Source organism: Corvus hawaiiensis, chromosome 3 (genome assembly GCF_020740725.1).
Source record: "Corvus hawaiiensis isolate bCorHaw1 chromosome 3, bCorHaw1.pri.cur, whole genome shotgun sequence".
Lineage (NCBI taxonomy): Eukaryota > Metazoa > Chordata > Aves > Passeriformes > Corvidae > Corvus > Corvus hawaiiensis.
The window spans coordinates 11,542,648-11,563,670 of record NC_063215.1 but is presented as its reverse complement, the minus strand read 5'-3'; the positions used below and the strand labels follow the sequence as shown (position 1 = coordinate 11,563,670).

The following is a 21,023-nucleotide window of genomic DNA, read 5'->3' as shown; positions in this document are numbered from 1 at the left end:
TGCGCGCGCCATTTTCGGGTGTGGGGGGGCGGAGCCGTCGCTCCTGTAGAGCGGGTCCGACCGAGCTCGGCGGCCTCGCACCGGGCTGTGAGTCCCGGCTCGTCCCAGCGGAGGCGGACCCGCTCCCGAGCCGAGGCTGAGCACCCCGCGGGGAGCTCGGGCACGCCTGTTCCTGTGGGCGCGGTGCGCGGGGAGCGCTGGCGCAGCGGGGCGGGAGCTTCAAACGCTGCGCGCGGGGAGCCCGCGCGTCCGGGCGCTTCGTGCTCGGGCTTGTGTTCATCCAGCGGGAAAAATCCGTAGGCGTTTGAGGAGGAAGCTGCAGATGCTGGAGCACGCCACTGCTGTCCTTTGGGTGCGCAGGTTTATTGGCAAAGCTGTGCTGGGGTAGCGCCGAAAGAAAGAGGAGGAGAGTTGGTAAAAACGTCTGGGCTTTCGTGTTTCCTCAGCCGTGTTTTTCCTTCTCCTCTTCTCTTTTCCTCCGCCTGTTTTTCCTCCTTTTTAAAGGCCTCCGAGTGAGACGTAAAGCATATGCATGGCGGTCTTTGCAAATTACCTTGGCAATGTGTGAAAGTATCTTTGTATGAATTGAATTTCAGCGTTAAATGCTTTCTGTAGTTATTTTTAAGTAACTGGCTTTTCTGGCTGTGTAAAAAACTTAGTAGAGCAGAATGTAGTCCTAAAACACGATATAAAACATAAAAGCTTTATAGCTTTAGCACATTCTGATCTAAAGAGACATTGAGAAGGTTTTGTAGGGGGGTGTTAATGTTTACTGTTAATGATCTTCAGTAATTTCTAATTATATGAAAATAAATCAAGTTCAGTCTTGCTTCTGTGGAAGTTGGCATCTCTTTGGGGTTGGAGGCTTGTGGTGAACGAAGTTCGTAAATAAAGTCCGAGTACACAGATCATTCATATTAAGAGTAGTTGAGCTATTTGTATTCAGAATCCGAATTTAAGTATTTTACAAAATAGACTCAGAGATAGCAAAGACTGGTAGGTCTTGGCAGGCTTTCATAACTCACCCTTAGATATATATTCAATGGGATATGAGAAACTTAAATCTTCAAATAGCTATACTTTATTACAACGAAAAAGTCAGCCATTTTTTTTTTTTTTCAACTTACGTACTTTTTTAAAATTTGTAATCTAATGGAATGTAGGGTGTTTGCAGTGTATTTGTCTATCCCATTAACTGCCATGTGACACTCCATAACAATATTTAGAAACTAAAACTAACACAGTTGTTTTTTAAGAAATTGTATTGATGCAGACTGGCAGAAACCAAATGATAACACCAAAAAGGCAACTCCCTTTTTTGTTAGGTGTTCTCCTAGTGAAGCTGAGTCTTCTTCTTATTATTGTCTTCTTCTTATTGTGCTTGCCTTTTGGGAAGGTTTGGATGGGTATCTCCCCTGTGCATCAGGGAAATTGCTCATCCTGGACTTCAAGAAATTGTATTTGTATGCTTACTTTGTATTTTTAACTTATTGTATGGCTTGACGTATAACAACAAAAGCAATCCATTATGCTCTGTATGCATACAACTACAATGAGGTTGAGTGATTGTAGTAAAGAAATGGATTAGAGGCCTAAATTCTGTTGAAAGTAAATCTTAGCATGAGGACTTGGTTTAAAAACAACCTGGAATTGAATAGCTGCCTTGCTTTAAAGCCAAATTAGAGTATTAAAGAATGCGCCCTCCAAAGGCTGGCTGTTCTGACAGACTGTGGTGTTAAATATGAGCGACCACACAGTGGATTAGCTCCTCATGTGTCTTGAGCAGATCTCTGAGAGCAGGTATGTCATCTAGTCTGATTTATTCAAAGGAGCATTTTAGTTTATCTGAGTATACAGTAGTGTCAAAATCACAAAGAAAAAACATTCCATGTTTTGTTTGATTTTTATATTCTAGTTTTGGGGGAGAAGAGAGAAAATAAATAAGCATGAGACAAACTTTGTACAGTAAGACAATGCAGGAATTAATTGGTATTGTGAGGGGAGAAAGCAGAGTATATACTAGAGGCCTTGTGTAAAACCGGCAAGGTGTGAAAACCAGAAGAGTAAGGAAAACAGAAGAAATTGAGTGCATTAATGGGGTACCATGGAGAGTGGAGCTGTATAAGTAAAGTTAAGTAAGGTAAAGAAATATACTGCGTAGTGGGTGTATGTTTTCAACTAGCATGCATTATAGGTAGGGCTAGTTGCACGATACCAAAATTGACACAATAAAACATAGGCACTGGTGTTTCTCTCCAATCACAGTGTTACAAATGTCAAAACTTCTGTTGGAAGGGACAGTCAGAGGTCATCATGTTGTGTTGGCCCAATCCTGTTTAAGGGCTCTGTGATTGCCTGAAGTAGTAAATTTGGGTTCTGTGCCTGCCTTAAGTATATAATTTGTTCAGAAACATAACAATTTTCTGATGAATGTTGATATCCCTGGATAAGAAAGAGGTGCGCCATCCTTGAGCCAGGCGTGCATGTTGGGTTTGTTGGGCGGAGCTATTCCCCAGGCATCCAGGGCCAGAATAAAGTAATGCCTTCTTACTGGTACTGCGTTGGAGTTCTCGTCCCAAATTTCAGTGCCAATCACTGCTGATTCCCTGCTCAGAGAGGCTTCCACCAGCATTGAATTAAAGCACTAGGACAGTATGCCAGCTGGATGCTAAAAATGTCTGCAACCTGTGAGCAGCCACTGCAATACCATCATTCTTTTCTGAACTCCGGCTTGAATTTCCCCAGCCAGAATCTCTGGGTCTTGGCCCTTCTTGTGTCATCTTGGAATGCAAGGAAAGTTTAAATTCTGTTGTCATTGTAAATATTCCTCAAATAGCTGTAAGCTACTTCTGTTTGAACAGAAAATTTTAATGTGAATCCTACCTCAAATCAGGAAGTAATTCCTTCAAGAATCCAGTGTTTTTTAAATTAAACTTGGGTTGTGTGTATGTAAGGGACACATGGAACTTGGAAATTAGTATTTCTTCATTGTTTATTTTTTTTCTTTTCCTCAACCGAGTTTTTTTTTTTTTCTGTTCAGCTTACTAGTAATGCAACTGTTCAATCCAAAGAAGGTATTTAGTAATAAACTATCTGTGAACTGGAGTCACTACACTTAGAAGACTTGGTTGCAAGTGTTCTTGGATAATAAAAGTAGAACTGGTAATGACAAACATATTTATTTTCAGAACCTCGCATTCATAATACTTCATGTCATATTCTGAAACTTATTTTGTTTGGTCTTCACAGCTAAAATCTGCATTCTGACAACAAGGAAGCTGAAACTATGGGAGTGACTTATCTGTGGCAAATCCTTGAGCCTGTGAGACAGCCTGTCAACCTGAGTAGTCTCAGAGGGAAAACACTTGCTGTTGATTTAAGCTTGTGGGTTTGTGAAGCACAGACTGTTAAAAAGATGATTGGAGTAGTTACCAAGCCACATCTCAGGTATGATATCCATATAAATTTTTCGAGCCAAAAGTCTTGGAGGTGTATATTTTAAATATGCTACTTACTCGAAAGAGTTCTAAGAGTAGCTCTGAAATTCAGATGACTGGTGTTTTGATTCAGTTATTACTTATGCTACATATGTAAAGGGTTTGAAGTTCATTCTGAGTTGACTGCCATGTTGAATTAAATATGTTTAAGTCATTCTTCAGGCATTTGACCAATCTTGAAGAAAATGTATATTTTTAATTTAAATTACTCACCCAAGGAATGAGCATATCTAAGCATCTATAACTTCAACTGCTGTTTTCCACATACAGTGCTGACAAAAATGAAAATATACATCAATTTTCATCAGTGCATTTTTTTTGAGAATTTGTGTTTTCGAGTAACTTAGTGTATGGATTGATTTTTTACATCATTTGTGAAAATAGAACTAACCTCAAAAGACCAGCTTACTGTTTTTTGCCAGTAGTAACTGTAAAATTAAATCTAGAGTAATCGTCTCTCTGTGTTAGTCAAAGAGATATAAATGTTTGATCTACTCCTTTTGAAAGGGTGATACTGGAATTACTGGTGAAAGCATATGCTGTTTGATATGACTTCTGTTAATTTTACTGTTGTAGTCCAAATATTTATTACTGCAGCCTTGTAAAATCCCACCCATCAGTGGTGCTGTTTTGCATATGAAATAAATTGGCATGGTAATGGTATCTGTAAGTCTGTCCAATACCACAGCATTCAGGCACCCCTTCAGATGTACCTGTATTGATAGATTTGGGATTAATATTTGATATAAAAGAATCAATGTAAATATGTGTTTGGAAGCAGATTTTGGATATTGAATGTTTTTTTATTAAGCCTTTTAAGTTTGCTTACATCTTTATGCCCAGAAAAGATCTTTCCTGTCCTTTAGTGGTATTTTCTTGGGATTTTGTAAAGCTGCTAGAATTTCATAGTATGACAACTTCAACCAAAGACAGGAATATAGATCAAGGCTTTGTTTAGCTTGGGGGTGAGAAAACCATAAGAGGTGAAGACAATGCTAGGATTTTTCCAGAGGTAGGCTCAGGAAAATATAAGGGATATAAGGAAAATGTCTGAAGAAATCAGGCTTTACAAATAGTACAGCTTATGGAACACTTTGCTTTATTGCAGAAACCTATTTTTTCGGTTCTCTTTCTTTACATCAATGGGAATTAAACTAGTGTTTGTCATGGAAGGAGAGGCCCCCAGGTTGAAAGCAGACACCATGAGCAAGAGGAATGAGATGCGCTATGGACCTTCAAAGAAAGTTGGAGCTGCAAGAACAGGGAGATCTTTATTTAAAGCCATGTTAAAAGAGGTGAGGAACTGAGTGTTTAAGTATTTTTATTGTGATAGAAAGAAATCTTAACCAAATTAAATACAGGAACCTGAAATAATTAGTAGCATTTGTTACAACCCATCCCTGAAGGCCAGGTAACTGAGGTTCTTGTTAATAGATCCCGATCCTTTGGGGCAGATTAGGGTGAAATGACACTGAAAGACTGGTCTGTACATCTTTTACGTTAAGCCAGTTGTGTAAGGGAGGAAATCAGAACGATAAAAAGCATTATCCCACCTCACAGGATCTATTTATTTTTGGCCTCACCCAGCTCAAAAACCAGCTTGTTGCTAAACAAAGGTTGGTTTGTTGTGGTCATCCTCCCGTGGTGGGTGTGCCCCCCTTCTGTCATACTGGATCAGAGATTTCACCAGCACACACCCGAAAACTCTCCTCTTCAGCTGGGGGGTGCAAACCTGGCCTCAGCACAGCACCTGCTGCTTTTGCAAATGGCCAATTGTTTGAGTCATTAACCCCTAACGTTTCGGTCTCTCACAGCTTTATTCACAGCAAATGTAAACAATATTTTGAGGTTTGAAGGAATGTGCACCTTTGAAGGCAGGCCTCACAGTATCTATTAAGTGTTGTAGAAGAGAAACAGTGTCAGAATAATTTTCTCATTCAACATGTTCCCATGCATGTTGTGCTGTTGTGACTGACAACCATAATTGAGCATTTATTGCAAAATTTAACTTTACTGTTCTTTTATGGTGTTGATATCCATACTTCTTTGTATCCTCCCACTTCCATTAACCATTTTTGTCTATTCAGAATTTTATGAAGTGGAATTTATGGATATTCAGGGCTTCACTACACTGTATATACCAATTCATGTTTATTCTTAAATTCTAAAAAAATATTTTCTCTGAAATTTGTAAGTATGTATTGATGTGTCTTATACAGTGCCCCAGTCTTGGTAGGATGACAGCATCATACTTTAGTGCTTGATATTCTTGGGGAGTTTGGCACCTGTTGGAAGATGTCTGTTCTGGCTCAGCATTACTTCTTGACTGAGCAGCATTGCTTCACAAAGATAAATACTCCTTTGCTACACTTCTTCTGAAAACATCCTGAATATCTATTTACAATGAAAAGGTTTTTGTGAAGGGGTGCCCATTAATGATGCTGTGTTCAAGTCCTGTAGTTAATACTTAGCTCTTTGTGCACATTTACTTTTCATTGTTATAAGAAACTAAACTATTTTTGCTGAATTTGTGCTTTCATTGATGTAGTGTTACATAGGCAGTGCAACACTAGCAGTTTTTATATGCACTTGTGTCTGAGAAAATGCATGCTAATAACTGAATTTAATAGCTCAGCATTCAGTGTCTTTCCTTTTGTCTTCCTTCTTTTAGTGTCTTGAACTGCTGGAGTGTTTAGGTGTCCCTTGGGTTCAAGCAGCTGGAGAAGCAGAGGCAATGTGTGCATACCTAAATGCAAAAGGACTTGTTGATGGCTGCATTACCAATGATGGAGATGTTTTCTTGTATGGAGCTCAAACAGTTTATAGGAACTTTGCCATGAATGCTAAGGTAATGTACCTCACCCTGTTCCCGTCCTTGCTATAGACTCATTATAGAAACATAAACAGAAAGAAAGGGACTTGAAAAAAAATGCTTAGATGTTATTAAACTTACCTTACAGTAGCTGGGTTTGTTTAAAATAAATTTGATTATTGGTAATTCTTGTATTGGCTAGGAGAGCAAAACGACCGAGACCAGGGTAATATTGCCTGTGTTTGTAGTACCCTGTGGTGTCTCTCATAAAGCTAAATAGCAAACTTTTCCTGTTTCCTTCTTTACAGTGGAGAAGTTGAGTGAAGTAGTTGCTTCTTAGAAATTTTACCCTTAGGTCATATGGGAGTGGTCAGCCTCCTGGGTCTAATTAATGTTCCCATACTTGCATCTTACAGGTTCATTTTAATATGAATATACTTGTAATTAATTCTGTTCATCCCTATTGAACATGAATAGGGTAGGGATTGTACATCAATTGTTGTGGTCATTCAAAAACCTAAATAATTTATGGCCTTGAGCTGAAGTGTTCATTTGTTAAGAATACAATTTTCCAGAACTGGTGAAAGGCTAGCCCAAATTTCTGTAATTTATAGTGTTCATCTAAAAGACTTGTTGAGAAAATACTTCAGAGATATGAGAAAATCAATAGAACAAAAGAAGTGCACTACAAATTTTTAAAAAAACTACTAACTCTTTAAAAAATGGTTAAAGTTGATGGAAGGTTATTTGCTTTAGAGACACCATGTTTGAGTTCTTCCTTGACGTGGTTCCTTCATTCCGCCTCTTTGCAATTTATCACCAACAATGAAGGCAAGCACAGTCTTTCAGCTGTACTTAGTTACTTATATAAATAAGCATAAAACAATAATTTGTGTGTGCCTGTCAGGGTCATCTGTTCTGGAAAAATGGATCACTTTGGGTTGTTGGTTTGTGTGGGGATTTTTTTTGTCATTTTTGAGGAAGAGGCGATGGCCTATGTTTTGATTCATGTTAATCAAGTTTTCATTTTGGTTTTGAGTCCCTCTACCCTTCAAAGATTCCTTTGGTGTGCGTGAATAGGGGTGAGTAAGCAATCACAACTGAACGTGACTCAGGGCAGTTCCTTCCCTGATGTAACAGAAATAACGTGCAATAAATTTCTCTTGCAGGATCCGCATCTTGACTGTTACACAATGTCCTCTATTAAGGAGAAACTTGGTTGTGACAGAGAATCTTTGATTGGGCTAGCAGTTCTTCTGGGCTGTGATTATCTTCCAAAGGTAAGCAATATAATTATTTTTTATTAGGTGCTTACACTGTCTTGAAAAACAACAAAGTGTATCAAGGGGGATGCGTATGCTGGCAAAGCTGTATGCAATGCCAGATTACTGAGATCCAGTAGAATATGTGTAGTAAGTCGCTGTAAATTCTATTTGTGAAAGGCTAAAGATATTCAAAATGGTTCATGAACATCAGTCTTTCTAAGACTGTTTTGTATTGTTCCAAACCTTTCTTATAATGGAAGTGAAGGCAAAAGTTCAGATGCTGATTACATTGAGCCAGAGTGTGAGAACTCCATTGTTTGTGAGGATGCTTTGTAACAAATCATATACAAGTGCATCCCTGGCAGAGTAGCCATGGAAAATGAGAAAAAATGGCTTTGTCTGTGCTGTTTGGAGGACTTAGTAGTGATGGTTTTGAGCTATAGTTATTAGTAAAGGCGGTTCTGGATGCAGTTTGGATGTATTCCTGTTCCGTTGTTTGTAAATATATAATTTACGAACAATTAGAAGTCATCTTTGAAAGTCTCTCTAATTAATCGAGAGGAATCTCACTCATTACTTCTCCCCTTTTTTCTTTCTTTCTTTCCTGTAAACTCTTGAATTCTTTTTTGAGACTTTGAACAGAAGCTATTGTAATGCTATTTGAAAGGGAAAAGAAGTGGGATGAAACTTGATTTCCGTACACTTTATCATGTAGTGACTTCAGGCAGTGGTTGCTCCCAGTCAGGCTTACAGTGGATATCTAGTTATTCTTAAGTAATTGTGTCCCAGTTTGATAAAACTGTCCTTTAAACAACTGATACTGCTGGAAAAACACACACCTTTCATTATTTTTGCAGGGACGTTTGTTTTGGGGTTTTTTTTTTAAATTTTGCTTCTGTTATAGGAATCTTTAAATAGTTTGTTACTACTGTGTAAAGAGAGGGAGTAAAAAAAAACAGTGGATAATCAGTGGTTATTGTGCCAAAGCTGCTCCTGGAATGCCAGGTTCTTATATAGTCCTAAAGTGTCACAATTATGTCAGATAGGTCCTTTGAGTTATTGCAGCTCAGCAAAGTAGATGAAGACAAAAACTTATAAGGAAAGCTGAATTACAGGAGTGCTTTGGGAATGGAGACTGGAAGAACAGGTAAATGAGAATATCATGCTATAATTGCACTTATTTTGTTGAAAATACATCAAAACAATGCTTTCCTTGCAGAAGCTGAATATCTGATTCTACTTGAATGACTGACTGTAGTCCAATGAGGACTTGGTTTGGAATGTAGATTTATTTTCTATGGTTGCATGCATTCAGTTCTGCCATTACAGCTGAACAAGTATAGATCTATTTGTAATGATGATGTAGGAAGTACACTCAATACAATCTTTATATATACTGTAATATATATGCTTTACTGATTCTTGGCAAAATAGGGTAAAGATGGAAAGAAGAACTGGAAAGCAGTATGTGTGTTTTACATCATAGACTGAATTTGGGTCAGAAGGCACCTCTGAAATTCACTTAGTCCAACTCCCCTGTACTGAGCAGGGACATCTTCAGTTAAACCAGGTCACTCAGAGCCCCATTCCAACCTGACCTTTGAATGTTTCCAGAATGGGTTATCCACCACCTGTCTGGGCAGCCTGTGCCAGTGTTTCACCACTTCACTGTAACTTCTCTAGTCTGAATCTTCTATTTTATTACTACTTTCTCCTTCTTTCTTTGCCTTGTTTTATCTAGGGTGCTATTGAGCATAAGAACAGCTTGTGTGTTACACTGGCAGTACAACTGTAATTTGTCGCCTTCTCTGCCCTTAGAACTTGGTCAAAAATATTTTTCTCAATTTATTTTCAACATCTGGAATCACTTTTTGTCATTTCTCTACATAACATTATAAAGATGTTTTTTGTGCAAATATGTATATTTTGTTTGTAATTAAATAATGTTTTGTGTTTCTCTGTAGGGGGTTCCAGGAGTTGGGAAGGAACAAGCTTTAAAGTTAATTGAAACTCTGCGAGGTCAAAACTTACTGCAAAGGTAAAATGGAAAGTTACGTAAGTACATTTTTATTTAAAGACTAAGTAGTATGTACTTCAGCTCCAGGACAATATTTGTAATACTTTAATTTAAGGGTGATATTACCACATTCCTTACCTTGTGTTTGCTAAAGGAGTTGGGTGTTTTGCTCAGCAAGTCTTTCATTTGTTTTAAACATCAGCTGGCTCCTAGCTCTTTACCTAGCAGGTATATGTTGATATATTGGAGTGAAAGTTGTAGGGACTGATGAGAGACTTTTAATTGGGTTGTGAATAAGGATTTGAGATACCAAGTGCTTTCTGTGTTTGTTATCATAATGTGTGTGTCAATACTAGAAATCCAATATAATGTACTTAAAAGAACCCTGTTTCATAGGTTGGAAAACTGTTTCTTGGATAGATGCTTGAGAAGGATAAAGAGATTATTTTTCAGTGTTTCAAATGTGAAAGTTAAAAATATTTCTTGATCCTTTTAACATCATCCTTTTAGGTTTGAGCAGTGGAAGGAACAATTTCAGTGTGATGATAATCCACCTTTGGTTGTTAAAAGGGTAATTCACTGTTCAGAGTGCCATCATCCAGGTCAGTGTGAAAAGAGTTGAGTTGTACTTTTAGCCTAATTGTTTACTTTTTGTTATAGGGTGAGGGTGATGGATTTTCTTTGTTTTATTGGGTTGTGGGGTTTTTTACTACTAGAAATAAAAATGCTTTTCAGCTTCCATCTTCACATTTTCAATGTTGTATATGTGTACCCTTATATTAACACTTTTAAGGCTTGGGTCTACTTTTTTTCAAATGTGAAACTAGTTGGCAGCAGATGGAACGTTATCACAATGCTGTTGTGGGATCCCAGATATTTACCTTCTTAATATAATCAGTAAAGAAAGCATGTTATACTCTATACTGCTCAGCAGCTATTTCTTTTGTTGCCTGAATTGGTCCTACATCAAGAGAACCTAATCTCATTAGCATTGATGAGGTTTGCAGCAGTGTTTTCTTAAAAAGAAATTAATCCCAAGGGCCTTCATTTTGGTATCATCTCTTTGATCAGTGAACTCATTCAAACCCATCATTTGGCAAAGGAGAAGCGTGATTCAAATATATTACTTACATGTGTTTTCCAGGTTATCACACGTTACTTCTGTAGTTTTTAGATAATAACTTGTCAGCTTAAGATCTGGAACTGTTGAGGGAAAAAGTCTTCAGAAAAATAGAAGCCTGCATGTCGTTTTCAGTTTTTACTGTAGATCCATAAATGCAGCTAATGCACTCAGATCTGCTTACAACTGCTATTCACATCGGATTCATACGTGTTCTGAGCTTTATATTTGTGATACTGACTTTATAGGTTTGGAGATTTTGGAAAGCCCTTTTCTCCTCACTTCGTGTGTCTGTTGCTACAGGATCTTACAAGGAACATGAGCACAATGGATGTAAATTCTGTGAAACTGTGAGATGCTGCAAACCCAGTGACTCCAAACACTGCTGCCCTTGTGCATGGCATCAGTTGGAGCGAGTGAAACAAGCAAATGCAGTGGAGGACAGTATCAGAAAGTAGGAATGGCCTGAAAATTTAACTGCTTTTCCCTGCATTTGTGTGCAGGGTGAGCATTTATATTCTACATTTTTCCCATTTGCCTTCAGTACCTAACACATTTGTTTTACCTGCAGAAAAGCCAAGAGTTGTGAGGGCTTTCCATTCTCTGAGGTAACAAACAAGCCTACTTAAATTTTTTTAATCGATTAGTTGAAATTTCAGTTTTCTTCCCTTTCCTAAGCTGTCTCTTTTATGTTTTATCTCAAGGTTATCCAAGAGTTTCTTGTAAACAAGAACAAATTGATCAGCATAAAGGAATGTCGAAGGCCAAATTTATTGTCCTTTCAGGTATATAACAAAATATTGGATATTCTGCTTTGTAGCCTTTTGTTTATTACTAAGGAAGGCATCTGTGATAATTGTGATATTCATTGGTAATTTTACTTTAAATAAGAATTAAAGAATCTTGCTACAACATCTTAGTATACCTCACTGTTCTGAAAGCCTAAAATTGAAGACTTTGGAAAAAATCAGTTGCTGTAAATAGGTGGATAGAAAAGTGGAATGAAGAGAAAGCTCATTTGTGTTTGTTTTTCATTGTCCAATATATTACTAGAAGGGGGTGAGGGTATTAATATATGCACATTAGCATTGTTTTCTAGGAAGACTTTTTACTTGGTTTTATTGGCAAAATCAGATCCCTTACGGTGTTTCATTTTTTGGGATTGGTGGCAGTGTAAGAGTTATGGGTAGTATAGTAGACCACAGTTAAACAATGTGGCTTTAATGAGAGTCCATGTTCATTCTCTCACATGTGAAATCTCTAACTTTCACAGCTCCTTGCAGAGCTGATGTGAGTCTGACAAGGTGTTTAACAACTGTCTTATCCCTTCTGCTGCCACCACACAACTGTTCCCTTGGCTTGTTACTGACAGCTGATGAATGTGCCCTGGTAGGGATGGCTGTTCCCTCCCTTGGCAGTGAGGTATCATTGGGCATTACACTAATGTATAAAAGCACCCCAGGTATTTTAATTATTTATTCTGGTGTCCCAACTACATAACTGTCTAAGCATGATATCTAACAAAATAAAGAAAGGTTTAAAGTTTGTTTTTGGGTTTTTTTGTATATGAACAGATATTTGCTTCAGAAAAAATGGAATGGACCAAACATTATGCTTGTAAGAAGCTGTTAGGACTGTTGACATGTTACGATATGATCCAGAGAAAATCTGGATACGTTGACTCAAAGCAGCTGCAGGCAATACGGTAATGTAGCTTGATTACTTGAACTTAATATGTTTACTTCTGCTGACAGAGCAAAACCACAAGGTTTTTTTCCATCTTTGTTTCAAACTTTCTGCTTGTTTTGAATAGAGGTTAAAAATTCACATCAGTGCACCAATCCTACTACTGCTGCACAAAGTAATAAATACATAGAGAAGTTTCCTTTCATTCTAACTGGCAGTGCTTGTGTTCTATGCTTGCTCCTTGTTCCTCTTCCTTGGATCTGCCTAGGTCCTCTGCTCAGGTTCTTAGCAGAAGTTTAATTCAATTCTGTGTCTCAAAGTAAGAGCTCAGGCTTAGAAATGAGCATCTGCAGATTCAGTCATAGTCTCTGATTGCTTATCAGACCTACCAGCTGTCATTGTATTATGTGTCAAAAACAACATTTCATTGAGGACTGCTGCATTTAGGAATGTAAAAATGGCCAAGTATACTGTTACTAAAAATGGACATGCAGGGGAAAAAAGCAAGATAAGCATGTAATTATGTTCTCCCAGAATAATAATTCCCACCATCCAGGTTTCTGTTACTCAGGAATTTTCTGAGTTGTAATTAGTATTTTCTTATTCTATCAGCCCTCAATGTAATTTATTTTTTTAATGATCTAATCTTTTCTTAAACTTAAGTAAACTTCTAGAATCTATAGTATCTCTTAGCAGATCTGAACTTCACTGTGTGAAGGGAATTGTGACTTTAACTTTATCTGATGGTTTCATTTCTCAAATGAAACCCAAATTCCCTCTGCTCCCCTAATTCTTTTGTTGGAACAAGGTTAGTAGTTTTTCCATGCTGGTCAAGATTTTTAGACATTAATTGTAGGAGGACAGGAGGACAGTCAATAGTGGTGTGATAGTATCTCTTCTGGGTTGATGCATCATAGTCTTGAATTATTACTTCCAGAGATGCTGTTCTATTCAGCGTTACCTTTCAAAAGAATGGGGAGACTGGTTGGGGGATGCTTTTTAAATAGATTGGCAAGATAAATTACCAGCATTTACCTTGATGAATGAACTCATTGGCATTCTCTGTTTATAACACTTTTTAGTGTCTCAAGAGTTTAAAAGACAATACGTACTCTCAAAGATTTCTTTTGTTAACAAGTGTTTAAAAATGCAGTAAGGGTTCAGCAGGATCAGCATGATCCTACTCTTCACACACAGGAACCTACTAAACTGGGATGTAGATAGTCTTTAGAAAAATCTCATAGTGGCTGTTCCTGGTCAGTTCAAGTTCTCTCTCTCCTCATGTTCTCACACAAAAGATATAAATGACCCTTTCTGGTCATTCAAAAAATTACTGTCCAGGGCCACAGCTTTCTCTGCCATTAGTATCTTAAAATCAGAGAATCATTTAATTTGGAGAAGTCCAACCATTAACCTGACACTGACAAGTCCATCACTAAACCATGTCCCTCAGTGCCACATCTACACATCTCTGGGGATGGTGGTTCAACCACTTCCCTGGGCAGTTTGTTCCAATGTTTGACAGCCCTCTCCGTGAAGAAATTTTTCTTACTATCCAATCCAGTCCTCCCCTGGTACAGCTTAGGCTGTTTCCTTTGTCTTATCACTTGTACTTGAGAGAAGAGACTGACCCCCACCTGGCTGCAACCTCCTGTCAGGCAGTTGCAGAGAGCCGTAAGGTGCCCCTGGACTAAACACCTCCAGCTTCCTCAGCTGCTCCTTTCATACTTGTGCTCCAGACCCTTTATCACTTCCATTGTCCTTCCCTGCATGCACTTCAGCCCCTCCAGTACCACCCCTTCTTGTGGTGAGGGGCCCAGAAATGGACACAGGATTTGAGGTGTGGCCTCACCAGTGCCACCAAGTACAGGGGGACTGTCACTGCCCTGGTCCCGCTGGCCACACTATTGCTGATATAGGCCAGGTGCCATTGGCCTTCTTGGCCACCTCGGCACACCTGGCTTGTGTTCAGCTGCTGTTGACCAACACCTCCAGATCCTTTTCCTCTTGGTCACTTGCCAGCCACTCTTCCCCAGCCTGTAGCACTGCAGGGGTTGTTGTGACCCAAGGGTGAGACCTGGCACTCGGCCTTGTTGAACCTCACACCATTGGCCTCAGCATCAATGCAGCCTGTCCAGATCCTTCTGCAGACCCTTCCTGCCCTCCAGCAGGTCAACACTCCCACTCAACCTGGTGTCATCTGTGAACTGGCTGAGGGTGACCTTGATCCCCTCATCCAGATCGCTGATAAAGACATTAAATAAGACTGGCCCCAGTATTGAGCCCTGGGGAGCCCCATCAGTGATTGGCCTCCAGCTGGAGGTAACTCCACTCACCACCCTTCTCTGGGCCTTACCATCCAAACAGTTCTTAACCCAGTGCACCTATCCCAGCCATGAGCAGCCAGTTTCCTCCGGAGAAAGCTGTGGGAAATGGCATCAAATGTTTTACTAAAGTCTAGGCAGATGACATCCACAGCCTTTCCCTTATCCCCTTGAGTGGGTCACCCAGTCAAAGAAGGAGATCAGGTTGGTCAAGCAGGATCTGCGTTTCAGGCAGGTCAGCTGAAGATACTAAACCTGATGTTTGTAGAAGTCTGCATTATGTTTGTCTGTTACAGAAGCGCTTTTTTATTTTGTGTAAATGGTCTTATGAGTGTTAAAAGAAATAAAAATGTTTCAGTGCTCAAGTCTGTAGTCCAAATTTCACTGTATACAGAGTAGTGTATTTTTTTAAAAGGTGTAGTAATCTCAGTTTCACGAGAAGATTTTTTTCTCTGAATCATTCCAAATTAGAATATTGAAATATGTTTGTATTCAAGTCTAGATTTCGATCATTTCATGGACTTTCTCTTCTTACAGGATTGTTAAGACACGTATTAAAAATGGAATTCCTTGTTTTGAAATTGAATGGCAAAAACCAGGTGGGTCTGATTTCTGTGTACATTATGGGACAAAACAGTTCATAGAAAAAGGTAAAATCAAGCTTTAAAGAGGACAAGAGTTTGGCAGCACTCTGAGGCAGTAAAATGTGGGTGAGATTGGAAACTGTTCTCTGGAAACAACAGAAAATGTGCATCAAATTTCACATACCCTGAAAGTAAAAGCAATGCTTTAAAGAGGAAAAAAAAGCACCTAGAAAGCAAGGGTCTCAGTCGTCAGCTACTTTTTCTGGTACATGTTAATAAGATCTGAACTGTGTATTTCATACTTTACTTCACTATTTACCTGAAGCTGTCACTATTTACTAGCTAGAAAATTTTCTATGCTGCCAGACTCCTCCCTGTAGTGTGTCCATTTGTACCAGGACACTGGCAGGAAGAAAAAGACTTCACTTGTAGGTAAATCTCAATTATCATACTATTCTTTGTACTCAAATCTGTGCTGTTTGGTTTTTCATTCCCTGCTTTGATGTGTGTATATTCATATCAAAAGTACATTCATTATTTTTTCAGAACATTATGTTGATCCAGAAGATGAGCCTGTGGAGTTGTTTGTAGTCACAGTAGAAGAAGAGTCTTTGTTTCAGGCTGCTTATCCTGATATTGTTGCCCTCTATCAAGAGGAAAAGTCAGAAGTTCTTCAGAAGAAACAGAAAAGTAAGTCCAGAAGCTTATTTCTTATGAATTTTTGGGTCTTGCCAGAATGCAAAAAAGCAGAAAACATTTCTTCCACTCCTGAACAATATCCTGCCAAAACAAGATGAGGTCGTGATACCTTGCAAGGACTATGCTTTAATCTTACTATTCTATACTTTAGCACTAAGAAACTTGAACTGTGATTTATGTGCTATTCAAAGTGCACTTTTTATTTTTTTTTTCAGAAAGGAAAAACAGACCAGAAGGAAAGGAATTACCAAATGCTTGTGATGAAGTTACCAATCTTCTGTCTCAAATTAATTTAAAGCCGACAAACAGAATTCTTCCTGTGAAACACTCCATGTCAAATACAAAAGCTCCCTCAGAAGACCAGACCCAGCAGAGAAGTACTGGATCAAAAGATGCAGCATTAGCTGCAGCTTCCTGCCTAACAGCAGTTCACATGCCAGCATCAGCTGCTCTTGCTGACTCATCTGTGCCCTCACAAAGCACTAAATATTCAGAGATATCATCCTCTGTACCAGCTGGTCTGCAGCTGAGCAGTACTGATGGGAAAGGAACCTCCTTCAGCACTTCACCAGCCCGTGGGGGTGATGACCGTGATCCAGCAGTTGACTTAACCACATGCATAAAACACTCACATCCACTAGGTCATGAAACAGTAAGAAATAGCTCAGAATATTCTGATGTTACACAGTCTGATATGCATTCAGGTAGTGAAGATGATTGGTTTTCAAATGATGCTATGGGACAACTTCAGGAGTGGTCTTTAAGTGAGCGAATACTGAAGAAGGCTCCCATTCCCTCACAGCCTTTGTCTGAAGATGTAACGCAACTGGAGTCTTTGAAATGTTTTAAACAAACAAAAGAAACATTGCATCTGGGTAGGAATTACGTCTCTTCCTCATGTCAGTTAAATAAACCAGTGCAGGAAAGTAAAAATGTTCTCTCAGAAAACTCTGCAAGTGAATCCAGCGTGCATATCTATCCAGATGAGTACAAAAAAGCTGACATCCTGGCTGAAATGGTGCAAAAAGGCCCTTACATAAGCAGTTCAACATCTCTAGCCTTCAGTGGGCGAACAACAGAGACACTTCTTCCTGGGTGTGACATGCTTCCAGCATCTCAAAAGCCAGCAGATGCAACTGGCTGTCACATTAAAGAAGCTTGTATTGAAACTACTTGGAAAGCTTCTTCTAAAAAGAGTGTCTGTCAGAACAGATGCTCTTCTAGCGAAGACAGTGATGAGGGGCACGTGGATAAAATCCTGATTTATGAGCAGCAGAAAAGGCAACTGAACCCTGCCCAGTTTAAAAAATGTTTTACAAAGAAATGGAGTAGTGTTGTTACTAGCAAAAGGACAAACAGTGACTCAGCCCTTACAATTAAGGGGAAGAAGAAAACTACCAGTTTAAAGAAAGATGTTAATAGCTTCTCAGTTCAGGTATCTCCAAAACCATCCTCTGTACAGGAAGTTAATTGTTCCCAAAGTCCAGAGCAACCAGTTGAGAGATTGGTTTCTGGTCCCACACAGCAAGACAAAAGGGCTGTTCTGAATTATGCATGGGCAGACAGTCCCCTTCCCCTGTCTGAAAGACTGAAAGGAAGAATCAAAATCAATTAGGCTTTCCATAAAATAGATTATGATTACAATTAATTATCAGTTAACTATCGGTTAACTGTCAGTTCTTGAAGAGTTCTTTCCTGAAGTTTCTGCAGTATGCTCTATCAATTTTATGTGGACACAGTTTTGATGAATAGGAAGTGCTGTCACTGGAGCTGAAGTTTGAAACTATCATGTTAACAAGAGTACCAAACAGTTGATTGTAGGCAAGTAGCAGTTATTCTGGCCGTATTTACATTCTGAACTTGATACATAAGCATCAGGATACAATATGCAAGGATGAGGGAGATTTATTTAAGAAATAAGGGTGTTTTTCCCAACCAATTGTGAGGATTTTGTGTACAGCTATTAGTCTTGCTTATAAACACACTTGCTAGAATAGTGCCTACAGTGCTGTTGGATACTCTAAATAAGACAAAGTGATGCAGCATTTTTAACTGAAATTCTCCATTCTGCTCCACTAACTTAATTTTTGCAAATTTTGAAATGGGTTTTGAAATCCTGTGTTTCTGGTTGTGTTGACAATCTCTGAAGAACCAAATAGAGACACACAGCAGATGTGCCTTGCACAGTAGCTAAATTTGCATCTCCCATGCCCCATAATAAGCTGTTCTTTGGGGGTGTGCCTCTTCCAAAGGGTGGAATAAACCATGAAAAGATACTCTGGTTTTATAGCTATCATATCTAAGGAGATCTGATGACTGTTTTAATTAATCAGTTACAGTTTAAGGCATTTTTTCTTAAAGAAGGTTGAAATCCCATCTAACTTGCTCTTCAATTCATAACAGAGTGAAAGTTAAGTTACAGAAAAATCTAATTATCATATTGCAAATTCTTTGAATAATATCATGTAAATGTTTGGGGTTTTTTTAAAAGAGGAGACCTGAGTACAATTATAGTTTTGAAGGTGCTCTTCCTGCCTCTTTATTATAGAAGCAATCTCTGTTCATACACCAAAAAAAGTTGTCTTCAACTGCCTGTTGAAGGAATGCCTCCTTGTCTATATTTCTTTGTAACTCTTTCTGTGCACCAGCCAGAAGGAAGATGGCTCTTGCCAAGATATATTGTTAACAAGAGAAAAAGTATTGGAAACTTATTTTCAGTTTTGGAGATGGTCTTTCGTTTGTGGAGACTCTAAAGCACCCAGCTGGAAGAATAGTATTGTGAAGGAGAGTAAGAGTCACCTGGGAACTGGAAATAGAGAGATTCATAGCATGACAGAATGGTTTGGGTTGGAAGGGACCTGAAAATCATCTAGTTCCAACCCCCATGCCATGGGCAGGGAGCCATTCCTTATCAGAGAGATCTGAGTGGGGGGTATTTTGTGGAAAAGCATTGTTCTCAGTTATGTATAATTTTTTTTTTCTTGCTGATGATTTTGAATACTGAAAGTTGAAATCAAGAGTTTAAATTTTCATTAATAAAGATGCCAACATCACATGAACAACCTAAATTTTGTTCCGTCCCAGGGTATGGGAATGTGCTCTTTTGTTGGGGGATCATTCAATTTCACCCACAATGTGGAGATATCTGTGGTTTAGAGCTTTCTTTAGAACTGGGGAGCGAAAGTAGTTTTTGGAGGGAATTTTCTTTGCTTTCCAAATCTGCTTGGGATGACTGCTTTAAAGGATGAGGAGATGAAAATACTGTGCCAGAATTACGACTAGTTCATATTTTGTGGATGATTGAAGTCAGAAATGAGATATAAGATATTAAGGACTGCAGAGGAAAAAATGTTATGTTGCTGATTTTTCCTACTAATTAATCTGGTTTCACAAGTCCAGTTCAAGCATGAAAAGCAGAAAATTTTTAATTTTTTTCATATGGAATGCATCCAAATTTTGTGCCAGTTTCCTGCCACTAGAGAAGCAGCAACAGATGTGAAAAAACAACTGTGTATGATGCTCCCTCTATTTAGGCTGTAGCTACTCATTGCAGAAAATAAAAACATTTATCATTGGGGGTGACTATTGCTTGAATTAAACTTGTGATTCATTACAGAAGGGTAATTAAAGTTTTTAAAGTGTTTTGGTTTCTCATCTTTATGTAATTTACTCAGTCTAAGGATTAGGGATGATTTTTCTTTGGAGCTTTTTACTCTGCTGACTGCTTTGCAACATCTCACACTTGTGAGAATGATGTTTAAATAAATTGAGGGGGTTTAAGGTAACTTTCTTCTGCAGGGAATATTTCTACAGGATTATGTTAAACTGCCTGTAAGAATAAATCAATTGATGCATCAACCTCATGAGCCTGAACAGATTTTCATTTATCATCTTTCCTGATCTGTCTGAATTGACTTTACCAGGTGCTTCATAAAAAGGAATAAAAGTGTACCTACTATGGAGGTGAGGCAGGTAAGGGGCTCATCGTTCTTGAAGTAGTTTTCTGAAAGGTTTTCTGCACAACTACTGTCCCAGCCCGAGTACTTTACCTGATTTGTCACTCCACATGCCGGCATCCCTCTAGCTTGAATGATGCTCACAGAGATACAGAGCAGAGCTGTAGGTTCTATCTTAGTGGTATAAATACCATTATTTCCACTTATAAACAGTATTAAACATTAAATGCAGCTCATTTGTTTAGCATATCTTGACAAAGACAACTGTTTACTTGGCTTTGTTTAGGATTGTAGCTCACTATTTCAGGTCCACAATCACCAAGAAAGGAAAATAAATGCTGTTTACATGGAATACATACATAGAGAGCTAGGAAAAAAAAAATTAAAAGACCATCTCTCGATGTCTCTGTATCCCACTCACATTTTCCCATTGGTAGAGAGTACTGAAATACTTATCCACGTGTGAACCTGCTTAACAAACACAAAAATTTGACAAATGCAATAAATCTTTTGCTAGTTAGCCAAGAAATTTCCTAATTTGAGAAGGGGATTATTTAACTTTTAGGATCTGCACAGCTTTGGCTCTTATTTAAAGGAAGACGCTTGGAAATGGAGTGGCAAAAGAGACTAATGGCAGCTGTTAGTTGAGACAAGATACTCTTTTCATGTCTAAAAAGGTGTCAGGCCCTGCCATATTATAACAGCAGATAAAAGGAAACTGCAGTTTGAATATTACTGGGAGTTGTTGTAAACCCAAGTGCTACTGACAAAACCGTAAACTCGGTGCTAGATTTAGCGCTTTTTCCTTCAGGAAACAAAACACTTTAACTGTTTCAAGAAAACAAAATTACAATGGGTGACAGAACCACTCTGCACAGTTCTGCTCATGAATCCTGCACTGTAGCTACTATCAGTACTGAATTTAAGATTAATCCACATATGAAACTTTAAAAGCTCTTTAAACCCAAGCCTTGTCTCCACCCCTGCCCCAATTTCCCTTGACCAAGTTCAGAGGTTTTGTCACCTCAGAGACTGAGCATAACTGAAGAAAGGGACCTACCTT

General features: G+C 38.6%; 1 protein-coding gene across 3 annotated transcripts; it reads left to right on the top strand.

Annotated features, from left to right (window-relative positions):
* Window positions 1–29: 29 nt before the first annotated feature.
* On the top strand, window positions 30–19,865 carry GEN1 (GEN1 Holliday junction 5' flap endonuclease). 3 transcript variants are annotated; one of them, XM_048297210.1, is made up of 15 exons: window positions 30–352; window positions 3,041–3,162; window positions 3,250–3,447; window positions 4,606–4,792; window positions 6,169–6,345; window positions 7,479–7,589; window positions 9,539–9,612; window positions 10,102–10,193; window positions 11,015–11,165; window positions 11,283–11,319; window positions 11,416–11,496; window positions 12,286–12,416; window positions 15,259–15,320; window positions 15,852–15,995; window positions 16,220–19,865. In XM_048297210.1, the coding sequence occupies exons 3-15, from the start codon at window positions 3,287–3,289 to the stop codon at window positions 17,617–17,619; spliced, it is 2,808 nt and encodes a 935-aa protein (XP_048153167.1). In that variant the 5' UTR covers window positions 30–352; window positions 3,041–3,162; window positions 3,250–3,286; the 3' UTR covers window positions 17,620–19,865. The 3 variants fall into 3 exon arrangements, with proteins under 3 accessions (XP_048153167.1, XP_048153168.1, XP_048153169.1); XM_048297211.1 differs by lacking the exon at window positions 3,041–3,162; XM_048297212.1 differs by lacking the exons at window positions 30–352; window positions 3,041–3,162 and having other exon boundaries at window positions 3,371–3,447; window positions 4,656–4,792.
* Window positions 19,866–21,023: the final 1,158 nt, after the last annotated feature.

What these genes read in the sequence shown, in the direction of transcription:
- GEN1 (XM_048297211.1), top strand. Translation starts at nt 3,287, where the DNA reads ATGGGAGTGACTTATCTGTGGCAAATCCTTGAGCCTGTGAGACAGCCT. An exon ending in TTCAGAGTGCCATCATCCAG is followed by an intron (nt 10,194 to 11,014) that starts GTCAGTGTGAAA and finishes CTGTTGCTACAG; the next exon opens with GATCTTACAAGGAACATGAG. An exon ending in GTGGAGGACAGTATCAGAAA is followed by an intron (nt 11,166 to 11,282) that starts GTAGGAATGGCC and finishes TTTTACCTGCAG; the next exon opens with AAAAGCCAAGAGTTGTGAGG.